At 32.1% G+C, this 19,384-nt stretch overlaps 1 protein-coding gene across 1 annotated transcript in view; it reads right to left on the bottom strand.

Annotated features, from left to right (window-relative positions):
• Nucleotides 1-936: 936 nt before the first annotated feature.
• LOC142228509 (peptide transporter family 1) overlaps nt 937-19,384 on the bottom strand; it is a 29,612-nt gene continuing 11,164 nt past the window's right edge. Inside the window, exons 2-7 of the mRNA XM_075298952.1 lie at nt 16,675-16,892; nt 16,527-16,605; nt 15,950-16,453; nt 15,796-15,878; nt 8,974-9,390; nt 937-2,147 (exon numbers count right to left, since the gene is read on the bottom strand). Coding sequence (XP_075155067.1) covers nt 1,170-2,147; nt 8,974-9,390; nt 15,796-15,878; nt 15,950-16,453; nt 16,527-16,605; nt 16,675-16,892 — 2,279 coding nt within the window. The 3' untranslated portion in view covers nt 937-1,169. The remainder of the gene's footprint in view (nt 2,148-8,973; nt 9,391-15,795; nt 15,879-15,949; nt 16,454-16,526; nt 16,606-16,674; nt 16,893-19,384) is intronic.

Here is a 19,384-nt window from a genome sequence, read left to right on the forward strand (position 1 = left end):
GTGGAGGGTACATAAGATTCGGCCTGGACGAACTTATAGCCGTATATACTTGTAGTGGATCCACATGTCATCACCATTAATGACCCCTTAAACCCTTTCCTTTGTTGCCTTAGAACAACTGTCAGCGGACCACATGCGTAAAGTCAATAGATAATTATTTGACCACCACAGTAATGTATAAACGCTAACCAAATTGGAATTCAATGTTGATAAATAAAACAAATCGGTTTATTTAGTGCCATGTGGTAATGTTGTCAACCACATTCTACAACGTTGCCAAACATTTTTCTTTAGGATTAAATTAGTTTTTTAAATGATTCAATTAATTTTGTTGAACTCTGTTCAACAACATTTTATTCTGTTTTTCTTGGTTTCATTAGATTTAAGTATTTACTTCATTTATTCTGAATTGAATTGAATTAAATTGCATTGAATTAACATGAATTGTCAATATAACGCTTAACTTAATATTCGAAATCAATTCTCATTAAGCGGCAACTCTGATCATTTTCACTCAATAATTCTATTAATATTTGTCCCTTTCACTTTGAATTAAAATATTTGTTGTATGTACTAAATAGAAATGTCTGACTGATGCTTTGTCTTGTAACATCACTTGTGCATCAACAACCAAAAGGGTAAGCCGCATCTATATACCAATAAACTGTCTATTGTCAACTGAATACTGAAATACTGTCTTTTCTTCCATTTTTTTCTTTCACTTCTCCGGGAGCATTCAATGATATATACAGTCCATTGCAGTTACTGATCTCGGATATGTTCAAATTTATGGATTGAATTTTGTTGTGATTAAAAAATTAACTAAATCAAATATTTTTTTATTCGAATATTTCTTCGACTTCAATAAACACTATCTGCCCAGAAAGTTACTTACCCAAACTATAGCTAACAAAGCCTTTGAAATAAGAAACAGTCTTTTCGTACTATTAAATAATTGATTCATCCCATATGGATGTATGTTTCTGTCATGTTATTGCACTAGGTTTTTGTTATATTAAATAGCTTTTATTTATCATACAAAAAAAATCGACGAGAGAGGATGTAGGAAGTTCCTTAATTTGTCTTAAAATTTCTTTATGGGCGGGGCGGAATTTTCGTCCCAACTAAAAATTGGAGCTAATTTAGAGTTCTTAAATTCTAGCTAATTTCTATTCTTTGGTTTCAGCTGCCTTATTCTCGATTCCCTCCAGAGCGGGTTTTTCTTCTGCAGTCAGTGGTTGAGCTTCTGCCACCGCATTAGGATCGTTAGGTACATAACGATAGGCCATGAACATGAAGAGGATCATATCGACAAACATAAGACCAGCAAACAAGAAGAATTCACTTGCCTGTGAATCGAACAAAGCCAACTCGGCGATAATGACAACAATGACATTACCCACGGCCACAGTGAGTAGCCAACAGGCCTGCAATACAGATTTCATGGCAACAGGAGCCTGTGAGTAGGAGAACTCCAAACCGGTGACAGAGAACATAACTTCACCCAATGTCATTACCACATACTGGGGAATAAGCCATAAAATACTCATGGAGTTAGGATCGGTTACAATGAATGGTTGGGACCAATATTGTCCATTACCCAATTCCTCAATCATAATGGTATAAACGCCACCAGTATGCAAAGATGTCTGCAAAGCCTCCTGACCATCAACTAAAATGGTGTACGCTCCAGTGGACAATTCTGTCAAATTTTGAACATATGCCGTTTCCTCATATTCCAAAGAATCTTTTTTCGTTAGTCTCCATTCGACGGTACGTCCTGGTTGGACGTTTGCCAAAATTCTACCCAAAGGACTGCCACGCGATGGTTTGTTCACATAATCTTCATACCAAATCAACGGACTAGTCTCGTTCCTTGATGCCATGAACAAAGTATGAGCTTCATTAGCCTTAATATCATAGGCTCCAGCAGGGAAAGTAGGACAATTGTTTCCCGTTGATGTAAAAGAGTACTCTAGATGGAGGGAACCTGTGACTGGTACCTTCTTGTTCACATAGTAACCATGGGGATCAATGGTTATCGTGGGAAATCCTGGTAAATTTGATCTCATGGTATAGGGACAATTTTCACCATTGAAAATACGCAATTGCGACACATATTCTCTGGGAAGGGTGGGATAGGTTTTCTAAAGTGGAATAAGTAGAAAAATAGTAGATAGTAGAAGATATATTGGATAAGGAAATGAAGGAAATAGATTGGATGAAGGTAAAGTGTGTATAACAAGGACTTTGAAGTGTGTGTGTGAATTTAATGAAATTTTAAAATTAAAAATGTGTACAAAAATGGAAACGATTACGGAGAGGATGTGGACGTGAACGTAGACTTAGTATACTGAAACCAACTATTACAGTGAGTCCAAAGATTTTTAAAATACGAATGCGTGGTTTGGCATAGAATTAGACCGACACCGTTAAATCGGATCCGTTGAAAACAGATCTTTAAAAACTTGGCATTTTCGATCAACACGAAAACCGGCTTTATGAACATCGAAAGAAATTTTTAACAACATTTTTTATAGAAATAAAAATTTGAGAATATTTTCTATAGAAATAAAATTTTGACAAAATTTTCTAAATAAATAAAATTTTGACACAATTTTGTATAGAAATAAAATTTTGAGAAAATTTTCTATAAAAATAAAATTTTGATAAAAATTTATTTTGAAATAAAATTTTGAGAAAATTTTCTATAGATATAAAATTTTGACACAATTTTCTATAGATATAAAATTTTGACACAATTTTCTATAGAAATAAAATGTTGAGAACATTTTCTATAGAAATAAAATCTTGACAACATTTTCTATAGAAATAAAATTTTGACAAAATTTTCTATAGAAATAAAAATTTGACAAAATTTTCTATAGAAATAAAATTTTGAGAAAAATTTCTACAGAAATAATATTTTGGCAAAATTTTCTATAGAAATAAAATTTTGTCAAAATTTTCTATAGAAATAAAATTATGTCAAAATTTTCTATAGAAATTAAATTTTGACAAAATTTTCTATAGAAATAAAATTTTGATAAAAATTTGTATAGAAATAAAATTTTGCTAAAAATTTATATAGAAATAAAATTTTCACAGAAAATTCTGTAGAAATAAAATTTTCAGAAAATTTTCTATAAAAATAAAGTTTTGAGGAAATTTTCTATAGAAATAAAATTTTGACAAAATTTTCTATAGAAATAAAATTTTGACAAAATTTTCTATAGAAATAACATTTTTGTTTGTTATTGTTGGCTTCTCTTCAATCGTTATTGTTGTTTTTGATCTCAGCTTAAAGCCATGCATTGACTAAACTACAAGTGTAGCTTAACCAACAGAGGAAAAGTATGCTTGTCAAATTTATTTGGGCAAAGCCCTATATACTGCAAGATAGTTGGATGTACAGCTGTTTCGGAATTACCACATTCCTCATCAGCATCTTCTACTTGCAGCAAAACTATCAACCAATTATCAGAATAAATTCGGGTAATTCACTCAACCCAAAGTGAAATACACTTGAACCTTCCGAAAAAGGGTTTAATAGTCGGCTACTGCCTAAACATCCAACCATCTTGCAGTCTATAGGGCTTTGCCCAAATAAATTTGACAAGCATACTTTTCCTCTGTTGGTTAAGCTACACTTGTAGTTTAGTCAATGCATGGCTTTAAGCTGAGATCAAAAACAACAATAACGAAATAAAATTTTGAGAAAAAATTCTATAGAAATAAAATTTTGACAAAATTTTCTATAGAAATAAAATTTTGTCAAATAAAATTTTGACAAAATTTTCTATAGAAATAAAATTTTGAGAAAATTTTCTATAGAAATAAAATTTTGAGAAAATTTTCTATAGAAATAAAATTTTGAGAAAATTTGCTATAGAAATGAAATTTTGAGAAAATTTTCTATAGAAATAAAATTTTGACCAAATTTTCTATAGAAATAAAATTTTGAGGAAATTTTCTAAAGAAATAAAATTTTGACAAAATTTTCTATAGAAATAAAAGTTTGACAAAATTTTCTATAGAAATTAAATTTTGACAAAATTTTTTATAGAAATAAAATTTTGACAAAAATTTTCTATAGAAATTAAATTTTGACAAAATTTTCTATAGAAATAAAATTTTGACAACATTTTCTATAGAAATAAAATTTTGACAAAATTTCTATAGAAATAAAATTTTGAGAAAAATTTCTATAGAAATAAAATTTTGACAAAATTTTTTATAGAAATAATATTTTGACAAACATTTCTATAGAAATAAAATTTTGACAAAAATTTTCTATAGAAATAAAATTTTGATAAAAATTTATATAGAAATAAAATTTTCAGAGAAAATTCTGTAGAAATAAAATTTTCAGAAAATTTTCTATGGAAATAAAATTTTGAACAAATTGTCTATAGAAATAAAATTTTGAGGAAATTTTCTATAGAAATAAAATTTTGACAAAATTTTCTATAGAAATATAATTTTGAGAAAAATTTCTATAGAAATAAAATTTTGACAAAATTTTCTATAGAAATAAAATTTTGAGAAAATTTTCTATAGAAATAAAATTTTGATAAAAAATTATATAGAAATAAAAGTTTCACAGAAAATTCTGTAAAAATAAAACAAATAACAGAAACTTATCGATAGAAATAAAATTTTGAGAAAATTTTCTATAGAAATAAAATTTTGAGGAAATTTTCTATAGGAATAAAAATTTGACAAAATTTTCTATAGAAATAAAACTTTGAGAAAATTTTCAATAAAAATAAAATTTGGACAATATTTTGTATAGAAATAAAATTTTGACAAAATTTTCTATAAAAATAAAATTTTGGCAACATTTTTTATAAAATAAAATTTTGACAAAATTATCTATAGAAATAAAATTTTGACAAAATTTGCTATTACAATGCGTTCGATAAAAATAAAAAGCAGACCGATGTTTTTTAGTTCGTAAAAAATAAACAAAAATTTTTTAAGGGGGAACACCTCAAGTGCATTCAATGTTCACGAAATTATTACAAAAAATTATAATATAAAAAAAAATCACATTGAAACGTACATCCGATCCGAAAAGTGAAGTCCAGACGTGATCGAAATCCACGCCTCAGTAGTATAAAACGTGAGCTGAATATATCGCGAGATCGGATGCAACACCTATTGAAAAATTAGCGTGAGTAAAGTCATTGAAGTTCCGAAAAGTGCAAAAGCTCATTAATGCACAAACAATTTTAGACTGGAAAGAGTCAGGGAGCTGCTTCTCTTCGCCTGTAAACGAATGTGGTTTTCTCCAATGTGAAGTAATTTCAAATTAAGCAATTTGTCAATAAAGTGAGAAACATTTTGGCCGCAGACCATGGACAATCCGACTGGTCTGAGCACGATCGCAATCAGCACGTGTAATTCTAGAATGACGTAAAAAGGAAGTGCATAGCTTCATTTCTCCAGCAATGGCTACTAAAATCTCTGGATCTCACTTTGTTGGACATTTGCTCCTGGCGTTTTTATGGGAAATCCGTTGGTGGTGCAATGTGCTAAGGGGACTGCTAGCCACATTTGCCACAGTTGGTAGAATTCTACCAAAAATGGTAGATTTTTTAATGTTTGGTAGATTGGTAGAATTCTTGATGTTTTGGTAGATTTTGCAAAATATTACTCTCCAATTAAGAGGAACTTCTCAAATTTTCTATAGAAATAAAATTTTGACAAAAATTTCGATAGACATATTTTTTTTAAATTTCCTATAAAAATAAAATGTTCATAAAATTTTCTATAGAAATGAAATTTCAGCTTAAAACCATGCGTTGACTAAACTACAAGAGTAGCTTAACCAAATCGATAGTTTGACTTTGGCAAAGGAAATGTGCTATTCCTATGACTATCAAAAACATTTTTTCGTAAGGTTCAAGTGTAATTCACTTTGCGTTCAATGAATGTTGCCAATTTATGATAAATATAACAAACATACTCTCTCTGTTGGTTAAACCCATTTTGTAGCTTAAAATAAAATGTTGACAAAATTGTCTATAGAAATAAAATTCTGGCAAATTTTTCTACAGAAATACAATTTTGATCAAATTTTCTATAGAAATTTGACAATATTTCTATAGAAATAAAATTTTGGCAAAATGTTTTTTAAAAATTACATTTTTTGTTTGGTAGAATTTTCTCTAAATTTTGGTAGATTATTTTTGGCTCAAGTGGCAACCATGCTGCTAGCGCGTATGGATCAGACAATCCAGGTTCGAGTCACGGTAGTGGGATTTTTTTTATAAATTCGTAACCATTACGTTTTTAGATCACGACACTCCTGTTCTCCGTTTGACACCACATGTGTACAGATTCACTTTCATTTCATGAACGGATAGTTTTGAAACGTGCACGCCGTTCATGATTTTTTCTTTTTACATCTACAGAATACCACTAAAATTTAGTACAATATTAAAAAAGCGCTTAATTAGTGTGGACAATTTAGCCGAACGTATGCAAATCGGGCAATATATAAATTTGTAAAGGAGCTATTCCTACACCCCAAGAAAAAATACTTTCCTAAGGAACGAAGTTTTAGACAAACGAAATTTCTCTTTGACATAAAGTATTTTCATTCAGAGCAAATAAACCCGAATTCGTGACAAACGTTGTAACAATGGTCTCTAATCTGTTTTATTTGCTTCTAAAGAAAATTGTTTAGCGTCAAAAGAAATTTGCGTTTGTCTAAAATTTCGTTCCTCAGAAAAGAAAAGTCTTCGTTCAGTGTAAAACTGAGATAAATCGGTTAATACATTTGAGTTGGTATTTTGAGTATTATCAGGATATTATGGCCTAATTTTGACAAATGAGAGCTATATCTAAATTTGAACCGATTTACATGATATTTTTTTGGATTAGGTTATTCTATAGAAGGTTACATTGTGTCAAATTTAAGTAATATCATGTAATAAATAACATTATTAAAGCCTTATTTTGACAAATCGGACGACGCATATATATATGAGAGCTATGTACATCTATCTAGTATGTCAAATTTTAACCGATTTCGATGATATTTTGCAAACTTTAAAAGACAACGATCGGTTAGTAAATAAACAAATATGAAACCATTTGTCGAAACCGAGCGATTTATATATGGGAGCTATATCTAAATTTGTTTCGATTTTTTCTAAATTCAAAAGTTTTCATTCTTGTGCCAAAAGAACATCCTGCACCAAATTTCATAAAAAATAAACAATTTAGAATGCAATATTGCGAACAACAAATACAAGGACGGACGGACGGACGGACGAACACAAAGGGCTGGATCGACTCAGGAGGTGTTTCTGAGTCGATCGGTATATATTTTATGGGGTCTAAAACCAATATTTAAAGGGTGATACGGTCAAAATTTGGTCAATATAAACTTGACGTATTTCTTTCAATTTTGCATTTAAAAAACCTGAACACCCCTCATTTTGAAGGTGTGTGTGTGTAGAATGTTGCTCCTATTTTGATTTTGGAATTCACTCTTCAGTTGTCAAAATGCCGTCCAAGCAAGAAGAGCAGCGTATCAAAATTTTGCTCGCGCATCGCGAAAATCCGAGCTACTCGCACGCAAAGCTGGCAAAATCGCTAAAAGTTGCCAAATCAACCGTTACAAATGTAATTAAAGTGTTTGGGGAACGTTTGTCGACAGCCAGGAAGTCTGAATGAGGGGGAAATCGAAAACCGGAAGCCGCTGAGACGACAAAGAGAGTTGCCGGTAGTTTCAAGCGAAACCCTAACATCTCTCTCCGAGATGCCGCAAATAAGCTGGGTGTATCGTCTACAACCGTGCATCGAGCCATAAAACGATCCGGACTATCGACTTACAAGAAGGTAGTGACTCCAAATCGCGATGATAAACAAAATACGACGGCCAAATCGCGATCCCGGAGGCTGTACACGACGATGCTGACGAAGTTTGACTGCGTGGTAATGGACGACGAAACCTACGTCAAAGCCGACTACAAGCAGCTTCCGGGACAGGAGTTTTATACGGCAAAAGGAAGGGGAAAGGTAGCAGATATTTTAAAGCACATAAAACTGTCAAAGTTCGCAAAGAAATATCTGGTTTGGCAAGCCATCTGTACCTGTGACTTGAAAAGCAGCATTTTCATAGCTTCCGGGACTGTCAACCAAGAAATTTACGTGAAAAAGTGTTTGAATAAACGTCTGCTGCCTTTCCTGGAGAAACACGGTTGTTCCGTACTGTTTTGGCCGGATTTGGCATCTTGCCATTACGGTAAAAAAGCCATGGAGTGGTACGCCGCCAACAACGTGCAGGTGGTTCCCATGGACAAGAACCCTCCCAACACGCCAGAGCTCCGCCCAATTGAGAAATACTGGGCTATTGGCAAGCGGAACCTAAAGAAGACCAAAAAAAAAAACTGCTAAGGACGAGCAGCAGTTCAAGGCAAACTGGCTTTCTGCGGCGAAGAAGGTGGACAAGGTGGCTGTACAAAATCTGATGGCAGGTGTCAAGCGTGAGGCCCGGCAATTCGGATTTGGAAAAGCGAAAGCCTAACTGAATATTTTTCCTGAATTTTATACTAATTGAACTTGAAAAAGAAATTTAATTTGATTTTTTAAATAAATGATTTCACCGATTTACACGCGTTTTCCCTTGACCAAATTTTTATCGTATCACCCTTTATTGTAGGCACATATTCTTGCAGAACAAACTTATAACACAATTTACAAAAAAAAAAAAAAAAAACAAAAAGGAAAAGGAAAAACGATCTCCAATGTGATTTTAATAGCACACATCGATTTTGAGAATATTTAACAAAAATGTATACTTTTTCCATCATAGCTCTCATTCTCTACAATGCCGAACGGATATACACGAGGCGAAAATATGAAAGATGTTAAATATTTTGAAAATAATTTCGCAATGTTAATACACATAAAACTTTGACAAATAAACTGAAAGACCCATTTCCACTATGCACTTACCTCTAATTTGAGTTCTACAACACCGGATATGATGAAAGCAAGACCAGCCAAAATACCACCCATAGTCAATTTTTGTAAAGGACGACGAATACCAATTAAGCTCAAAGCCGGATAGAAAGCCACATCATACAAGGGAATAAAGACCAAAATCAACAATGGATTCAAAACTTGCAATTGATCGGGTTTGATATCCCATGAGCCCATATCACCATCCATACGAGTAGCCTGGAAGGTCCAACGAGAACCTTGCTGATCGAACAAAGCCCAGAAAATTGGCAGAGGTAAATACAAAATCAAGACACGCATCAACACTTTAACATCTTCAATCAATTGACGATCATATTTCTTATCGGCATAGTCCAACCAATGTTCACGAGGATTGGTTTTCTTCTCCTTCCATTTAGTGGAGATGGCATTCTATAGGAAATAATAATAATAAAAAAAAAAAAACAAATATAAATATAAATAAGATAATATATGATAAGAGATTGAAATACGCAAAAAATATGAAACAATAGATTCTGAATAAGGTTTTATTTTATAATAATGCTCAAATCAGCTTAAGTTAACTAATGTATTACGACACGAAGTGTTTATAATCTGCCAAACTAGAAATGACAACTAGATGATATTCGTTTCATTACCAGCTAATTATTTTCCTTAAAAACCATCCAAAGCATTTAGTCTGAATTTGTTATAAAACAAGTAAGAAAAGTCTAAAGTAGGGCGGGGCCGACTATATTATACCCTGCACCACTTTGTAGATCTAAATTTTCGATACCATATCACATCCGTCAAATTGTATTTGTCCCAAATACATACATTTAAATATCACTCGATTTGGACAGAATTTAATAGACTTTTACAAAATCTATAGACTCAAAATTTAAGTTGGCTAATGCACTAGGGTGGAACACAATTTTAGTAAAAAACAAACTTATTATACCCTGTACCACAGTAGTGGTGAAGGGTATAAATATGGGAAACATTTAAATCTGAAGCAATTTTAAGGAAACTTCGCAAAAGTTTATTTATGATTTATCGCTCGATATATATGTATTAGAAGTTTAGGAAAATTAGAGTCATTTTTACAACTTTTCAACTTTTTGGCGATTTTACAAGGAAAATGTTGGTATTTTGACCATTTTTGTCGAAATCAGAAAAACATATATATGGGAGCTATATATAAATCTGAACCATTTTCAACCAAATTTGGCAAGCATAGCTAATATGCTAATTCTACTCCCTGTGCAAAATTTCAATTAAATCGGAGTAAAAGATTGGCCACTGTGGTCATATGAGTGTAAATCGGGCGAACGATATATATGGGAGCTATATCTAAATCTGAACCGATTTCAATAAAATTTGGCACACTTGACTACACTACTAATTGTACTCCTAGAGCAAAATTTCAACCAAATTGGGGTAAAACTTTGGCTTCTGGGACCGTATTAGTTCATATCGGGCGAAAGATATATGGGAGCTATATCTAAATCTGAACCGATTTCAATAAAATTTGGCACACTTGACTATAGTACTAATTGTTCTTCTTGTGCAAAATTTTAAGCAAATTAGGGTAAAACTCTGGCTTCTGGGGCCATATAAGTCCATATCGGGCGAAATATATATATGGGAGCTATATCTAAATCTGAACCAATTTCTTCCAAAATCAATAGGGTTCTATTCAGAGCCAAAACACATACTTGTGCCAAATTTGAAGTCGATTGGACTAAAACTGCGACCTAGACTGTGATTACAAAAATGTGTTCACGGACAGACGGACATGACTATATCGACTCAGGAGCCCACCCTGAGCATTTTGGCAAAGACACCATGTGTCTATCTCGTCTCCTTCTGGGTGTTGCAAACATATGCACTAACTTATAATACTCTGTTCCACAGTGTGGCGCAGGGTATAAAAATGGGGTCATTTTCAATTGGTAAAATTTGGTGTAAGTGGCCTTGCAGTCAGCTTTGACCGACTTTAGCTTTTTATACCCTAAACCAGGGATCCGGAGCGGTCCATTTTTTTCGCTCCGCTCCCGCTCCGGAGAAAAAAAACCCGCTCCGCTCCTCGCTCCGCTCCGAGAAAAAAAAAATCGCTCCGCTCCACGCTCCGCTCCGCTCCTCTTCGAGAAAATTATAGTACAAACATTGTATTATTTGTTCAATTGAGTTTTATTTTATTTAGAAAAATCGGGCGGTACATATGGGAGCTATAGCTAAATTTGAACCGATTTCGATGATTCTTTGCACATATAGTTAGTGCTATAGAAGATTACATTTCGCCAACTTTGAGTAAGATCAGTTGATAAATAAGGGTTTTATGACCTAATTTGACAAAATCGGGCGATACATATATATGGGACCTATATCTAAATCTGAACCGATTTCGATGAAATTTTCAGACTTAAAGGGTGATACAGAAGTTTATTTTGTGCTAAATTTGACGACGATCGGTTAGTAAAAAAAGTGCAACGTGACCCCATTTGTCGAAATCGGGCAATACATATATATGGGAGCTATATCTAAATTTGATCCGATTTCTTCCAAATTCAATAACGTTCGTCCTTGTGCCCAAAAAAACTCCCTGTACCAAATTTCATCAAACTCGGTTAATAATTGCGACCGAAATCCTGTGAACAACAAATACATGGACAGACGGACGAATGGACGGACGGACAGCAAGCGCTAAATCGACTCAGGAGGTGATTCTGAGTCGATCGGTATATATTTTATGGGGTCTAAAATCAATATTTCTTGTAGGCACATTTTTTGGCAGATCAAACTTATTATACCCTAACCACTATGTGGTTTAGGGTATAATGACTTTAAAACAATGTGTTGAAATATTTTATTAATTTTGAAGATTTTTTCAGAAATAATAAATCCATTTTGACTTCATTAAAACGAAATTTGCATTCATGTTAGGATACACATTTTTATGTCGAATCACTTAGCTATAAGGACAAACAGACTTCATTGAAAAGTTTAGAGACTTTTAGACAAGGGAAAACTTTTTTTCAGAGAAATACGTCTTCTATTCTAAGCAAAATTCGTATTCGTATTTTAAGCATGTGAAATATTTGGCCTCCCGACAATATTCTTTGCGGTGCACCATCTACTATTTAATATGTGATAGAAACCAAATTTATGAAAATGGACAAAAATGGACCAAATTCTGTTTGGTCTGACCATCGGACCAAATTTAAAAATTAGAAATCTTTTGGACCAATTTTGGTCCGATCGGACCAAAACGGCAACGCTGATTGGAATTGAAAGTCTATACACAGAGTAGAAGTAACTACTCTCCGAAAGTTTTTTTTTGTTTTGCAACAGACGTAGAGAAGAGGTTTTGTTATATTTGTAATGTGTGTGTGTATGTTTATGTTTGCAACAACCTCCATCGACATCAGTCCGTGGTATACCTGCGAATATTCTTACTCAGATCTAGTGTTACCTAATTTCGCTTTTTTCCCCTTTATTGTATAATAAATGTATATGCGCACATTTTTCAACCAAAATTGAAACTATCCATAATTTTAATTAAATTTTCGAGAACTAATATCAGAAATAAGAGAATGCTAGGATATAGTACAATAGTAAAGCAAATATGAATGTCCTTACATTGAAAAAAAGCATGCCCGGTTCCAAAGATTTTTTCTTTACTTTAACAGTTTGGGTATTAATTCCGAGCCAAAGAAGCGGAGAATACAAGTAAGGATACTTTAACCCTGGACAGTCATCCTTCGTCAAAATGACGACGCGTAATTTCATTTTCGATTTAAAATGCATTTTAGTCGATTAGGAAATGATAAATTTAAGTAATACTAATTCAACAATTTTATGAGTTTTTGTTTTATACTAATTAAAAACAAATTGAATAAGAAAATAAACTCAATTTTGGTTGTCATTTTTGCTTACGATGTAAATTATAGCGTCTTGAAATAAGCCGTAGTCAAAATGACGAAGGATGACGTTTGTGTACAAAAAATAAGGATGACTTTCCAGGGTTAAAGACGTAATTCTCTTTTAAATTTGGGGGTTATGTAATTGCTTCTAGGAAGCAAATGTTAATTTTTCATTTTTTTAGATTTTTTTCGTCAGTTGTTATCAAAATCCTTTAAAAACGTGTTAACGAGTTATTTTTTTTCCATATTAATACTCGACTTCCAGTAGAAATTATAACATAGCATAATTTCTACTGGAAGTCGAGTATTAATATGGAAAAAAATAACTCGTTAACTCGTTTTTAAAGGATTTTGATAACAACTGACGAAAAAACAAGTAAAAAGCGTCTTTAAAATAAAGTGTTGAAAAACATGTCTTATTTTTTAACGATTTTTTGCTTTGTAGGCAAGATGCAAAAAGGAAACAAATTTAAAGACAATTTTATTAATTTTAAAGAATTTTTCTTAATTATTAAAGTCACGTTGACCTTACCTCAAAAATTTTATCTTTCATGTTATGATACACATTTTTAAGTAAAATCACTTAATTATAAGGATATTACAACTTCATTCAAAAGTTTATTGCCTTTTGGACAAGAAAAAAACTTTATTTTAGAGAAATGCGTCTTCCATGTTAAGCAAATTTGCATTCTTATTCTAAGGACATGGAATCTTTAACTTCACGACAATATTTTTTTCGGTGTAGAAAACTAAAAAATTAAATATAAATAAGATCGTTTAATATTTTGACATTTGCCGTTTTTGAAAACAATTACTAAAAAAACACGTTGTGTTTTCCCCAATGTACGTACGTACAAAAATACATATCGTACATTTTAAACGTTTACTCACACTACGCTAAGTACTAGCTAAATTTGAAATTACCTACACAGTTTAATTTCAAAGTTACACATTTCATTCAAGTAATATTTTATTCGGAGCGGAGCGGTTTTTCATTTGGAAACGGCTCCGCTCCCGCTCCGCTCCGGATTTTAGAAATACCGCTCCCGCTCCGGCAAAAAAAGGGCTTGCTCCGCTCCGCTCCTACCAGAAATATTGATTTCAGACCCCATAAAATATATACCGATCGACTCAGAATCACCTCCTGAGTCGATCTAGCGCTTGGTGTCCGTCCGTCCGTCTGTCCATGTATTTGTTGTTCACAGGATTCCGGTCGCAATTATTAACCGATTTTGATGAAATTTGGTACAGGGAGTTTTTTGGGAACAAGGACGAACGCTATTGAATTTGGAAGAAATCGGATCAAATTTAGATATAGCTCCCATATATATGTATCGCCCGATTTCGACAAATGGGGTCACGTTGCGTTTGTTTTCAAACGGATCGTCACCAAATTTGGCAAAAGATAATCTTTCTCATCGTTCTTTAAGTCTGCAAAATTTCATATAAATCGGTTCAGATTTAGATATAGCTCCCATATATATGTATCGCCCGATTTTCCCAAATTTGTCCATAAAACCCTTATTTATTAAGCGATCTTACTAAAACTTGGCTTACTCTAATCTTTTATGGTACTGAAAATATGTTCCAAAAATAATCGAAATCGGTTCAGATTTAGATATAGCTCCCATATATATGTATCGCCCGATTTGGTCCAATTTGGCCGTAAAACCCTTATTTATCAACCGATCGTACTCAAAGTTGGCTAAATGTAATCTTCTATAGCTCTAACTGTATGTGCGAAATTTCATCGAAATCGGTTTAGATTTAGATATAGCTCCCATATATATGTATCGCCCGATTTTGCCAAATTTGGCCGTAAAACCCTTATTTATCAAACCGATCGTAACCAAGGTTGGCTAAATGTAATCTTCTATAGCACCAACTGTATGTGCAAAATTTCATCGAAATCGGTTCAAATTTAGATATAGCTCCCATACATATTTATCGTCCGATTTTGAAAAATTTGCCCCTAATAACCTTATTTTTGACCATAGGGGCCTCATTTATTAACTGATCGTACTCAAATTTTACACAATGTGACCTTCTGTGGTATCAATCATACCTGCAAAATATTATACAAATTGGTTCAGATTTAGATATAGGTCCCATATATATGCATCGCTCGATTTTGTCATATTTGGTCATAATACTCTTATTTATTAAACTATGTTATTCAAATTTCAAATTTTGATGTACTAGCTGATCGTATTTAGACTTTCATGTAGCTCTTACATAAATCGATTGCCCTATTTGCAGAAATTTGGATTTATTACCCACAACTAATTGACCGATTTCCTCTTTTTTAATAATGTACTCAATATTAGAGGCATACTAACTCTTTTCGTGCAAAATAAACCATAGCTCGTAATATTAGACATTTCTGCTCAGATTGTGACAAGACACCCATAAACATGTACCCCCCTTTATGTTCTCCAAAACCTATACCAATGATACCCCACAAATGCTTAAGTTTACTAATTCAGTAGGGATGGTTTAGGGTATGATATAGTCGGCCCCGTCCGACTTTCTACTTTACTCACTTGTTGTTGTTGAATTCAAAAAATCATCATAAAAAATAATTGCTTATCAAACTTTAAGATCTTTACAACATACAATTTTTTTTTCTGATTCAATCACGAAATTAATTGATCCAATTAATTTTTTGATTGAAATGTCTTCAATCACAGAAATGATAGTATCAATTAAAAAATTAATTGACAGCCAATTAAAAAATGTATTGCTACTATTAATTTGTGTGATTGATTTTTGTTTCAATTAAAAAATTAGTTGAATCAATTAAATTTTTAATTGAATATTTTTTAAAAACTCAATTAAGATTTTAAGTGGAAAATTTTTTGTGAATTTTTTTTCTGTGAATATTTTGTTCACAATTTTGGACAATACTTACACCAATGGTTTTGCTGACCAATACAACCATATTGCCTGCTGGAGGTTTGCTCTTATACAAAGGACGACCCAGGACAAAGATAACTAAAAACAAAAACAAACAAAAATATATTAGGTAATCTTGCAGGTAGGCATAAACAACAACAACAACTTACCGATGGAGACAGCCATCAAAACCGCTGGAACACCAAAGGCCAAAGAATAACATTCCTTTTCACCAAAACATGCGACATCTTCACGTAAAATCGGTGTTACCGTTGTCGAAATCAATGAACCAGCATTGATGGAGAAATAGAACAACGAAAAGAATGTGGTCATCTGTTTGATTTGTTCGGGCATCTTAAATTGATCACCACCGAAAGCCGAAACACAAGGTTTTATACCGCCTGAGCCCAGAGCTATAAGCGCTAGACCCAGCATTGTAAACGTTGTCGCTGGCAAATTCAATGGAGGCATGGCACCCAATGTAACCAAAACAGAACCGCAAACATAGACCAACGACAGATATAGAATTGTCTTGAATTTACCCAACCAACTGTCAGATATGATGGCACCCAAAATACACAGGAAATATACAAACATGGTAAAGATGTGGAAAATCACAGTGGCTGTATCATCGCTATAGTTCAATTGACGACTTAGATATAAAACCAAAATTGCTGGAAAATATGAGAAAATTTGTGTGAGATTAAAAGTGGTTGGGAAATTTTCCTTCTTTGAGCTGATACTTACTTCTCATGCCATAATAATTGAAACGTTCACAGAATTCATTACTGATAATGAAGAATACTGATTTGGGATAGGGCATTTTCTATTCGAGTGAAGAAATAAGCTTTAGAATATTTTGGCTTATGTATTAAGTCCATCACTTTTTAGTTACCTTTACTTGTCCTTCGGCTTCGGAAACATTTGTCGCTTCAATTGCTTCATTACTGGCAGGTTCTTCAACTTGCTTAGCTGGTACAATTGCAGGTACAAATTCGGTTTCATTACTCTTTTTAAGATCCGTTTCCACCGCACTTTCTACAGCAGCGGATGGGGTCTCAATGGCATCGGTTGTCGGTTTTTCGGAAACATCGCCCTTTAAAGGCTTGCCTCCTGGAAAATTAATACAAAAATGTTTTATTTGAATTTAATATTAAAATGATTTATTAAAATTTAACTTAATTTATTATACATTTATTGTAAAGTCAATTTATTGTAAATTGACTTTAATTGAGTTCGATTAGGTATCCCCAAAAAAATAAATATGTTACTTTCCTCCGGAACGAAATTTTAATCAAAGAAAATTCTTAAAGAACAAACAGACGCGAATTTATTCACATTATTTTGCTCTTCGTGACAAGCATGTTTCTTTACTGCATGTAGATGTAACTAACAATAAATAGACTGAATTTGACTAATGGATTCGCGCTAACATTAAATTAAACGGTCATATTATTACTATTTCTCCTCATTCTAATTTTGAGTTTATGTGGCACACGACCCTTTGATACGAATGAATTATTCTAAAATGAGGAAATAATATCAACATTTGCTAGTGACAACTTTGATCAGTAGCCTATGGCAAAAAGTCTAAGGTCGGGCGGGGCCGACTATATTATCCCCCCCCCCCACTTTGTAGATCCACATTTTCGATAGCATATCAAATCCTTCGAATGTGTTGGGTGCTATATATAAAGGTTTATGTTCCCATATACATATATTCAAATCTGACCCGATTTGGACAAAATTTGTTAGACTTCTATAGACTTAAAATTTAAGTCGGCTAATGCCCTGGGATGGAACTAAATGTTAGTAAAAAATATGGGAAACATTTCAATCTGAAGCAATTCAATTGGCAATAATTTATCGCTCGATAGAAATAAAATTTTGACAAAAATTTCTATAGAAATAAAATTTTGACAAATTTTTCTATAGAAATAAAATGTTGACAAAATTTCTTAGAAGTAACATTTTGACAAAAATTTCTATAGAGAAAAATTTTTGACAATATGTTCAAATTTTAACAACATTTTCTATAGAAATAAAATTTTGACAAAATTTTCTATAGAAATAAAATGATAATTAATTTTTTTTTATGAAAACAAAACTAGTTATGACAAAAATTTATATAGAAATTCAGTTTCGAAAATAAAATTTTGACTAAATTTTCTATAGAAATAAAATTTTGACAAAATTGTCTACAGAAAAAAATTGACAACATTTTTTATAGAAATAAAATTTTCTGTAGAAATAAAATATTGACAAAATCTTCTATAGAAAAAAAATTTAAACAAAATGTTCTGTAAAAATAAAATTTTGATAAAAATTTTTTATAGAAATAAAATTTTGACAAAGTTCTCTATAGAAATAAAATTTTGATAAAATTTTCTATAGGAATAAAATTTTGACAAAATTTTCTATAGAAATAAAATTTTGACAAAATTTTCTATAGAAATAAAATTTTAACAAAATTTTCTACAGAAATAAAATGTTGATAAAATTTTCTATAGAAATAAAATTTTGACAAAATTTTCTATAGAAATAAAATTTTGACAAAATTTTCTATAGAAATAAAATTCTGACAAAATTTTCTATAGAAATAAAATCTTAACAAAATTTTCTATAGAAATAAAATGTTGACAATTTTTTTATAGAAATAAAATTTTGACAATTTTTTTATAGAAATAAAATTTTGACTAAATTTTTTTTATGGAAATAAAATTGTGACAAATATGTTTTTAATAGCCACTTTAGGAACAAGCTTCACTTGTAACTTGATTTGTTCTTACTATTTACCGGAGCCACCGTGGTGCAATGGTTAGCATGCCCGCCTTGCATACACAAGGTCGTGGGTTCGATTCCTGCTACGACCGAACACCAAAAAGTTTTTCAGCGGTGGATTATCCCACCTCAGTAATGCTGGTGACATTTCTGAGGGTTTCAAAGCTTCTCTAAGTGGTTTCACTGGAATGTGGAACGCCGTTCGGACTCGGCTATAAAAAGGAGGTCCCTTGTCATTGAGCTTAACATGGAATCGGGCAGCACTCAGTGATAAGAGAGAAGTTCACCACTGTGGTATCACAATGGACTGAATAGTCTAAGTGAGCCTGATACATCGGGCTGCCACATAACCTAACCTAACCTAACCTACTATTTACTTCACAAAGATAACAAGGTTATTTGAGATTTAAAGAAAAACATGACTTTAATTACGGTAGCAATGCAATCGAAGAATTGCAGCCCTATGTTTATAGATATTCAATTTCAATCAATGTTTCTATTTATATTATCAGTACAAATACACTAGGCATTTCTACTTAAAACGATAGAAGTTGTTCAGTAATTGACACAATTTCTTAAGAATCATTATTCGACTTTGTTGTAAGAGAATAGAGTCAATAGAATAATACAATTTCCCATTGATAAATGATAATTAATGTTGAAATATTTTATCTATCATTTACTACAGGAGTCGAGCTTTCTTGGTCGAGATAAGCGATGAAGGAATTTCAACACTATCGAAAGTGCATTTCAATTGTCTTTAGTGTAGAATTTTTACTTTTTTACAATGAACCGTGCATTTAATTTTAATCTTTTGTTACAAA

This window comes from Haematobia irritans, chromosome 3, assembly GCF_050003625.1.
Source record: "Haematobia irritans isolate KBUSLIRL chromosome 3, ASM5000362v1, whole genome shotgun sequence".
In the NCBI taxonomy this organism is placed as follows: Eukaryota; Metazoa; Arthropoda; class Insecta; order Diptera; family Muscidae; genus Haematobia; species Haematobia irritans.